This window comes from Sus scrofa, unplaced genomic scaffold (genome assembly GCF_000003025.6).
Source record: "Sus scrofa isolate TJ Tabasco breed Duroc unplaced genomic scaffold, Sscrofa11.1 Contig1280, whole genome shotgun sequence".
In the NCBI taxonomy this organism is placed as follows: Eukaryota; Metazoa; Chordata; class Mammalia; order Artiodactyla; family Suidae; genus Sus; species Sus scrofa.
Window position 1 is genome coordinate 2,044 of NW_018084854.1, and position 9,865 is coordinate 11,908.

General features: G+C 46.4%; 1 protein-coding gene across 1 annotated transcript; it reads right to left on the reverse strand.

Annotated features, from left to right (window-relative positions):
• Window positions 1-3,868: 3,868 nt before the first annotated feature.
• Window positions 3,869-9,517, reverse strand: LOC110258125 (interleukin-1 beta-like). Its single transcript, XM_021081283.1, has 6 exons — window positions 9,468-9,517; window positions 8,955-9,006; window positions 7,607-7,802; window positions 6,266-6,430; window positions 4,907-5,037; window positions 3,869-4,129 (listed from the first exon to the last, which is right to left on the reverse strand). The coding sequence occupies exons 1-6, from the start codon at window positions 9,515-9,517 to the stop codon at window positions 3,917-3,919; spliced, it is 807 nt and encodes a 268-aa protein (XP_020936942.1). The 3' UTR covers window positions 3,869-3,916.
• Between the last annotated feature and the right edge of the window lie 348 nt (window positions 9,518-9,865).

A 9,865-nucleotide genomic window follows, 5' to 3' on the forward strand; every position in this document is an offset into this window, starting at 1 on the left:
GGATGTTGGTGCATTTAACGTTGTCCCAGAGTTCTCTGAGACTCTCTTCATTTCTTTTCAGTCTTTTTTCTCTTTTCTGTTCTGCATCTGTAATTTCCACTAATCTGTCCCCCACCTCGCTTATTCGTTCTTCTGCCTCCAGTATTCTGCTGTTAGCTGCCTCTAGTGAATTTTTTAGTTCAGTTGTTGTATTTTGCATCTCTTCTTGTTTAAGTTTGATATCTTGTATCTCTTTGCTCAGGGTTTCCTGTAAGTTATCCATCTTTGCCTCCAGTTGATTTCCAATGTGTTGCATCATCTTCAGCATCAACAGTCTAAATGAAGTCCTTTTCCTGGAGGCTGAGAATCTCCTCATTGCCAAGCTGTTTTTCTGGCGTTTTTCCTTTCTCCCTCATCTGAGTCATAGTTCTCTGTCTTTTCACTTTTATAGGTTTTTGGTGTGGTGACCTTCTTACAGATAATAGAGTTGTAGCCCCTCTTACTTCTGGTGTCTGCCCCCCTGTGGCTGAAGTCAGTATGAGGGCTTGCTGTAGGCTTCCTGATGGGAGGGGCTGATGCCTGCCCACTGGTAGGTGGAGCTGATTCTAATCCCTCTGGTGGGTGCGGCTTAGTGTCTGGATGGCATTAGAGGCAGCTGTGTGCCTGGGGGTGGGGTCTTTAGGTGGCCTGTTTACTGAGGGGCGGGGCTGTGATCCCACCTGGGTTGTTGTTTGGCCTTGGGGCTTCTCAGCAGCTGACTGATGGGTGGGGCCAGATTTTCCCAAAATGGCCACCTCCACAGAAAGGCTCAGCTGCTGAATGTTCCCGAGAGCTTTTCTTTCAATGTCCTTCCCTCACAACAAGCCACGTTTACCCTTTTTTTTCCCAGGATGAACTGAAGTCCTGCAGTGTGGTTTGACTCAGATTCCCATGGAGACTTTGATTTGCCCTCGGACCCAGTGCACGTGAAAGTCTGTGTGTGCCTTTTAAGAATGGGGTCTCTGTTTCCCCCAGTCTTGTGGAGCTCCTGAGCACAAGCCCCACTGGCCTTCAATGCCAGATGCCCTGAGGCTCTTACTCCCCGTGCCAGATCCCCACACGTGAGAGTTTGATGTGGGGCTCAGAACACTCACTCCTGTAGGTGAGTCTCTGTGAAGCAGTTAGTTTCCAGTCTGTGGAGCTTCCCACCCAGGATAGGGGGTTGTTCCTATCGTGAAATCACCCCTCCTACCTCTTGATGCGTCCTCCTCTTTTTCTTCTGGAGTAGGATATCCTTTTTAAGGTTTCTTGTCCATTCGGGTGAAGAGTGCTCAGTCTTTAGTTGTGAATTTTGTGGGTTTAGGAGAGAAGTTGAGCTCCAGTCCTTCTGTTCTGCCACCTTAATCCTGTCCCACTGTCCTTCATCTGAATCTTGTCCTCACTACTTATCAGCTTGCATTCTTGGCAAAAAACGTAAGCTCTCTGTGCTTCAGTTTCATCATAAGTCCACTTATGGCTACAATCCAGATGTAGGAACCAGAGGTGAGAAGCTGTTGTCCCCGTATATAAATCAGTGTCTTGTTTGTCATGGACAGCAGGCCCAGGATATGTGCCCTTGGACTCTCGGGATGGAGCAGTAAAATGGTACAAACAGAGCAACCACAGGTGCCAGGCAGAAGTCACCATAGCAGCTGGAAACATGCTGTTTTTCTCTTCCAGGATAAGGACACAGTGCAGAGAAAGGGAGAAATGTCCTCAGGGAAAGAATTTGGTGCCAGACCAGGAACAGAATAGCTCTTTTGCAGGGTCAGTTGTAGTCTCTGGTGCAGGTCCAGGAATTGAAACACCATTAAAATGGAATATTTTAATACAGAGAATTAAAAAATATATTGGTAATTGATGAATATATTCCTCTTGTAAAAAAATTCAAACATAGGCCTAAGTTTCTTTTGACAACCCCCATCCACCCGCCCCAAGTAACCACTATTTTCAGTCTGGTCAATGATCCTTAGAAGCATAGAGTCGTGTGTTTTGGATGGGCAGTGTGTTTTCTTTTCTTTTTTTTTATGGAAATGGTATCATCCTATAGGTATTATTTTGCAACTTGATTTTTTCTTGCAATGATTTGTCTGGATCTCTTTCCATTTCAGCACTTTTTCTTTTTCTTTTGCTGTGTTTTATTTAATCTTTTTCCTGCCAAAGGACATTAGGTTATTGCCAGTTTATTTTGTTAAGCTTTTCACAAACAATCCTAAAGTAAACAGCCTTTCTTTCGGGAAGACACCAAATAGCGGAACTGCTGAGGCAGAAGGTGTGTTAAAAATCAATTAGACTCTGTCTACCAGGGTTAATTTCTTATTTTTGATAAAATATTATACTTATGTGAGATAGTAACATCAGGGGAAGCTGAGGGAACTCTGTATATTCTTCGCAACTCTTCCATAAATCTAAAATTATGTCAAAATAGACAGTTAAAAGAGTGGAAGTGTTTTAGATCCATTTCTAGCATAGATTAAGCATTTAACAGTTTCTTAAATGAATTACTTCATAGATTTGACAGTGAAAAAAAAAACCCTACATAACCATAGATTTATCCTCCTTGATTTATGTGTGATTGCAGAGCTCCTCCTTAGCCAATCATTTCTTTTTCTAAGAACGTGTGGAGTTTTTTGGTTTTTGTTTTGTTTTGTCTTTTGTCTTTTTAGGGCTTCAGCCATGGCATATGGAGTTTCCCAGGCTAGGGGGAGAATTGGAGCTAGAGCCACCAACCTACACCACACAGCAATGTGGGATCCCAGCCATGTCTATGTCCTACATACACCACAGCTCATGGCAATGTAAGATCCTTAAGCCACTGAGCGAAGCCAGGGATCAAACCTGCATCCTCATGGATTCCACTCAAGTGCTTAACCCACTGAAGCACAACAGGAATTCCTCACCTCTGCTTCTTATGCTGCCTTATGTTCATTGTATCCATCTGCCTCTCCTATTTAACTAGGAATGCCCTACCTTTCTTGTTTCTCAATTTCCAACCCCCAGTGCATAGCATGTGCTTAATATGTATTTGCTGAGTCAATGAATAGAGAAACACTTGGCAGCTGTTACCATCAACCACTATTCCCTGGAATATTTTAGCTAATTCTATTTTTCATTGACCCTTGTGCACCAACTACCCTTTTGTTGAAAAATAGAAATGGAAAAGGAGGGGTATAAAGGCTGCTCTTCGCTGGCCAGTGATGTCCCTAAGTGCTCCGCATTCAGTGGTAAGGAGAAGGTTTCTCGTTCCACACAGAGAACATTCATGGTACCGTTTATCTTTACCCTTCTATGTCAGAGCCAAGGCAAGCCAATGACCACATGGAAAAGGATGTTTTTCAGTGACATTTATTTCAGAATCATTGAACAATCTGATCACCTTCTTCATTCATAAGTATTCTTCTTTAAATAATTTGAGCTTATTATGTTTTCAGGCTTGGTGAGAGATTATAAAGGTGGCACACTCACCCCAAAGAAATTGATTCCATAGCTATGGAAGACTAAGATCTTTCACAGACACTGCTGCTTCTTGGCCCCCTTGAATTAAGTTAAATAGACCAACCCACAATTAAATAAATAAATAGTTCAGTGATCGATCATCAGAAGCTGGGTGCCAAGGACAGAGGACTGCCAGTGACCCTAGTGTGCCATGGTTTCCACCAGGCTGGCTTTGAGTGAGGAGAAGGGGTGAGAGAAGGCTGGCTTAGAGGATGGGGTCTGTGCATGGACTTGGAGAGGAGGGGGCTGTTCCTCCTCACTGGGGGGCAGGGGGATCTCCTTAGCACTAATCTAGGGAAGACAGCTGGGCATCGATTAGACAGTAGTGAAATTCAGGCAGCAACCATGTACCAACTTTTCCAGTCCCCTTCTGCCAGCCTCCGGGGTTCTTCAGCCCATGTGGACCCTCTGGGTATGGCTTTCCTTAGGGAGAGAGGACTTCCATGGTGAAGTCAGTTATATCTTGGCGGCCTTTGGAGTTTCCCAGGAAGACGGGCTTTTGTTCTGCTTGAGAGGTGCTGATGTACCAGTTGGGGTACAGGGCAGACTCGAATTCAACTCTGTTCTTGATTTCTGTCTTGTAGAAGACGAATCGCTTCTCCATGTCCCTCTTCGGGTAACTTTTGGGGTCTACATCCTGCAGCAAAGCAGAAATAGAGTTTTTTTTGCATGGGACAGGTCAAAGATACCCTACTCTGATCTGGGAAAAGATGTTCTCCAGGTCAGCTGGAGATGAAACATATAAACAGGTCACAGGGGCAAGTGCCAGGGCCCTGACATATCTTTGTGACCCCAGCCTTCGGTATGGTGACCAAAAGAGCCCTCATCCTTTTCTGAAACAGTGCCAAATGGTAGGGAGCATGACACAGATGGGAAGGTTGTTGAAAGTGAAAATTAGATGAAAGCTTCTGGAAGTACCTAGGCTCCAGGGACTTGTGCTGTGTATTTCCTCATGGCCCTGGCTAGAATGACTTCAACTTGGAGAGGAAGCTTTTGCTGGGAATGCTGGTGGGGCAAGTATGATGTTGGGAGTGGCATGGAGATGATGACAGGTGACAGGTGCTTTGAATCAATTAAGTTCCCAAAGTGTCATCTACCTAATGGAGCAACCCTAACAAGAGACTCCCCTTCCAATCCCAACATTGTATGATCGATGGGGGGCTAACAACAGCAGGATGTAAGCACATCAGCAGAATGATTTAACTTGCCACAATGGGAGTGAAAGTTACCTGCATTAACCCTTACCTGAACTTATTATATTCAACTTATTTACACATATGGAAAATTACCAAGTGGTTCTTCTCCCAGACTTTCTGGGGGTGGGTAGGGGGAAGAGGTCACTGTCTTGGAAGTAATGGCTGGGGGTGCTTCAGTGAAGCCCAAGAAGGGCCTTCAGCCCTTGGTACTCACTCACCTCCAGCTGCAGGGTGGGTGTGTCATCTTTCATCACACAAGACAGGTACAGATTCTTTCCCTTGATCCCTAAGGTCACAGGTATCTTGTCATCGCTGTCATCTCCTTGCACAAAGCTCATGCAGAACACCACTGAGGGAAGGAGAGGGGCCTGTGGTCAGGGACATAGCACTGCAGGGTTGGTCCAAGCACTGGACCCTAGCCTAGGACTGGTGCCATTTAGGATCCTCTTTGGCATCCAAAATTCCTATGGCCTCATAGACAGGAGAGCTGGCTTCTCTCCCAGACAATAATAGGTTCAGTTGGTTGAATCAGGTTTTTCCCCAAAGAAGGGTCTGGGGGCTTCTCAGAGCCTCACCACAGTGGCAATAAACAATTAGAAGCTCTGATTTTTAGAAGAAAGCAAGCCATCTTGCCCCTGCCTGGTGATGTGCCTATCCACAACACCAGAACAGTCTGACCACTGTGAACAGCAAGAAAAGAAGTAAAACCAGATTCCCAAAGGACATCAGGCACAGATCTGTTTCAGGAACATGGCGCAGCCAGTGGGATGAACTTGAAGGAGGAGGGCTGCTTGACTAGGTGAAGTGGTCCAACGAGAGATGCTCATTTTAATCTTCCTTAGTCACAGCTGTCTCCCTTGGAGGCCCCAAGGTTGTGCTTCTGATGCAATTCTGGAGAAACAGAATTGTCTTGGCCAGGCTGAGAAGCTTTCCCCCTGTGATGCCTCTCTCCAAGGTCAGCAGCTTGGATGAGACCACACTGCTCCTTTGATCTGCCCCCTGGTCACACCCCTGCATACAGGGCTCAGCCACAGTGGCAGGGTGCCAGGCAGAGTCCCACCACCAATGGGCTCCCCAGACTTGAAACAATGGCCAGTGACAGTGACAGAGATACAAGTTCCTGCTCGTCAGTAAGATCGGCTTCTCAGGAACCATCTGGTATTGGGTGGGAAGGATGTTAGGGGCAAGTGGGCAAAGTTGGGAATGAGGAGGGACAAATTATCTCTTTGCCATTCTAGTTTTGACCTCCACAACAGGAAGAAGGCACCCACAGGTAGTTAGGTCCTGTCCATCAAATGACCCCTTTCCAACAGAAGCACTGACATCGCACTGCCTTTAAGTGACTTGGCTGGACTGTGGTCCTGGATGTGCTTGTCCCCTCTCTTGCTGAAAATGAACCTGCTAAGGGCCTCATCCTGGCATCCTTGCTAGGACCTCCATAAAGCATGTACACACTCTGTATTCCATGATATTGCATTCATGTCAATCATTTGCCTAAATGGTCTACTTTGTTGAAGATAGAGATAATTGGCACGTTTCCAGGAGGCCAAGAAAAGAATGAGGGTGTCCCCAGGTACCTTCTCTCTTCAAGTCCCCTTTGAGGAGGTGGAGAGCCTTCAGCTCATGTGGGCCAGCCAGCACCAGGGCTTTTTCATCTTTGTCCTGGAGTTTGCAGTCCACGGACTGCACGGGGGTGGCATCACAGAGAAAACCATTGGCATGCTTTTCAAGGACGATGGGCTCTGAAATGTGGAGCAGAGGTGTCTTTTAGGCAGAAGATTAGAAGAGCAAACCTCATGATGTGAAGCGGCAGGATCTGGTGCCTTGGAAGACATCTGAGGGAGGTCAGCCACAGTCTGATTCTAATGTTGGTGGGGAGGAAGCTGGGGTGGATAAGAACACTGCACCCGGTGCCTTAAGATATGGGTTCAAGCTTCAGCTTTATTGCTTGCTGTGGAAGAGCCACAGAACTCCTTCTGCAAAAAGGCAATGGCACACACTGGCCCAGCAGGGACCTTCTGAGACTCACAGGGATAAAATGTAACCGAAAGCACCCTGAGAATGACTGGGAGCTTTGCAGTTGTGAGTAGTTATCATGGTGCTGCTTTTTATTCCTGGCTTTTTAGGGCCGCATCCATGGCATATGGAATTCCCCAGGCTTAGTGTCAACTCAGAGCTGTAGCTGCTGGCCTACACCACAGCCACAGCAATGCAGAATCTGAGCCTTGTCTGTGACCTACGCTACAGCTCATGGCAATGTTGGATGCTTAACCCTTGAGCAAGGCCAGGGATTGAATGCACATCCTCATGGATACTAGTCAGGTTGGCAACTGCTGAGCCACAACGTGATTTCCTCCAGGTCCTGTTTTAAGAATAATATCAATAACGCAAAAGAAAACTAAAACCATCACCAAATTGGATGATATGTAGTAATGTATGGAGATATATAGTATTTTGGGTACTTTTTATGCATGCCTATAAATTCCAGAAAAGCCTCCATTCCTCTGATTAATAGCACTAGCCAGGTACATCATTATTTCACTAAAGAAGAATTCCTTTTAAGGGAACAAAACATTCTGATGTAAGACAAAAAATAAAAAAAGAATTGTTTCAACTACAAAAGTGGTTAGTTGGGTTTCCGGACCTCTCTGTTTTCCTCTCACTGCTGGGCATTCTATTTAAAAAAAAAATTTTATTTTTTTGGCTGTGCCTCTGGCACTTGGAAGTTCCTGGGCCAGCGAGCAAACCCAAGCCACAGCAGTGACAACACTGGATTCCACTGAGCCACCAGGGAACTCCTGGGCCTTCTACTTTTAAAGGGTTTCAGCTTCAGGAGAGTTTAGTTGACCATTGAGTTATGGCCTCTGAGAAGGAAAGGACCAGAGATATCCTATCTGCCCTCAGCTTTCCCTAGGTACCTTCTTCAAAGACGGATGAAAAGATGCTCTTTGGGTCATCATCGCAGACGACCTGGGAGGAGGGATTCATCGGCTTCTCCTTTGCCACAATCACAGACACCATCGGCCTGGAGCTCTCGTTGCAGAGCTGGTGGGAGATTTGCAGCTGGATGCTCCCATCTCCCAGAGGGCTGAGGTCAAGGTTTTGGGTGCGGCACTGTGGATAGATCAAGAATGTCAGTGTGGTAGGTGGCTGGGCCTGAGAACTCCCATTTTGACATGAGACGGGATGCAGGAGGGGATAACAGAGCTTCTCCAGAGAATCTTTCATCTCTCTGCAGCCCAGAGAGGTTCAGCGGTTTACCCATAGGCATGTGGCAAGTGAGAGGCAGACCCCAAACCTGAATGTGGGCTCTCTGACACCCTCCATGGTATTCTTCAAGAATACATCCCATTTTGACCTTGTTTGTGTTTTCTGACACATGCTCCACCTAACCATAAACGTATGCCTTCTTACATTTTTACCTGTTTGGAAACCCAAAGCACAAGACTATGTATTAAATTTTTCATGGCTGTGATGATCATATTATCAATATTTATGCTCAATCAATGAGTTTTCAATTATTCTCTACAAGTTTTCGTCTTTTAAAAGCTGTTGCATAAGCATCTCGCAAACACTGTAAAAGGTGCGTGGTTCCCCTGCTGGGAACTTCTACATGTCCCCCCTGGGGCCAAAAAACCTCCACCCCCCCAAAATTGTGGTTGATATTTGTGAAACAGGTTCCCACTTTCCCTTTGTTCAGAGAAACTGTGTAAGTGTATTAAGGCTTGAAGTTGCCCCTGGGCACAAGAATGGTTTAACGTCTTGAAGACAGTTAAAGAGACCTCTAACAGCTCAGAGGAAAGCAAGACGTTCCTGCCCCGCACAGAGGCTCCAGCCCCTGGCAGGGGCAGTGGGAGGGTGGGCCAGACAGATACACCACACCCCCACCCAGGGCTGGAGAAAATGGGTCTCAGGGTTCGACTCTAGTGATAGACAGAGTTTCATTAGTTTTAGGGCTGAACCCTTTTTCTAAAAGGAGAAGCAACTGTGCATTGAAGCCTTGGCTGCCTTGCCAACATGAGACAGCAAACACTCTCTCTACCATCATTTCTTCTCACCCTCCTCAAGCATGGCCACCATCACCAAGGCTCAGTGAACCACTATGGTGCCGCCGGAACTGAGGAGTGGCCTGCATCAGTCTCACTGGAGAAGGCGAGTCAGTTCATCACAGAATTCCATAGGAATAAGGGGGCCCAGAGCCCTTTCCTTGAGACTTTCCCCTGCCCGAGCCCCTGCATGTGTTGGGAGCTAAGCGCATGGCCTTACCTTCATCTCTTTGGGGCCATCAGCCTCAAATAACAGGTCATTATTGTTGTCACTGTAATAAAAGCAGAGAGCTTGCTCAGTTATGTCCCCTGGACAGGATGAATTTTCCTTCCCTGCAAGCGATCTTCACTGTTAATAGGAAACTGCAAACAGCTTGTTCCTTAGGGCTGCCTGGAGCTAGCAGTTTCCATGGGCATATTCCTGGAGCAGCCTAGGAGGCGGGGCAGGTACCCCAGCTGCTCTCTATTGGATCTCGAGACCCCTTCCAGCCCAGTTAAAACTGGAGCTTTCCTTCTCACTGAAGCCTTCCTTCCCACTGAAGCTGGACATGCCACAAGGATGGCCCTGCAATGACTCAAGAACATCAGACTACAGTGGAATGAGTCTTTAAACAGGTTAACTGACCCCACTGCCACTAAAGGGCAGGATGAGGGACAAAATCGGTCTCTAAGAAGCTAACACTGCACTCTTGAGAAGGAGCCCTGCTCGCATTACTGGTACCAGTTTCTCCACTGACCCATTGTTAGCATCACTTCCTTGGCAGGTTCAGGTACCGTGGCCATGGCTGCTTCAGAAACCTGCGTAAAGAGGAGAAAATGAAGTGACATTTGCTGTGCCAGTCCCCACCACGGCTGCTTTCACGGGTGATTTCTTTGGCATCTAGTAACTGCAGGCCAGCAAAGAACGAGTCTTGAATGAATGAGTGAATGGATGAAAGAGCCCTCCTTTGGGTCCAGAGAAAAAGTATTTGCTAATGTAAGCCCACACCAGAAGTGATTTGTTAGACCTGGGGCGGTAGTTGGATATTGAAATTCTAAATAAACAGTGTTAATTTATATATATATATATATATAATAATATATATATATAGTCTTTTAGGCCACACCTGTTGCATTTAGAGGTTCCTAGGC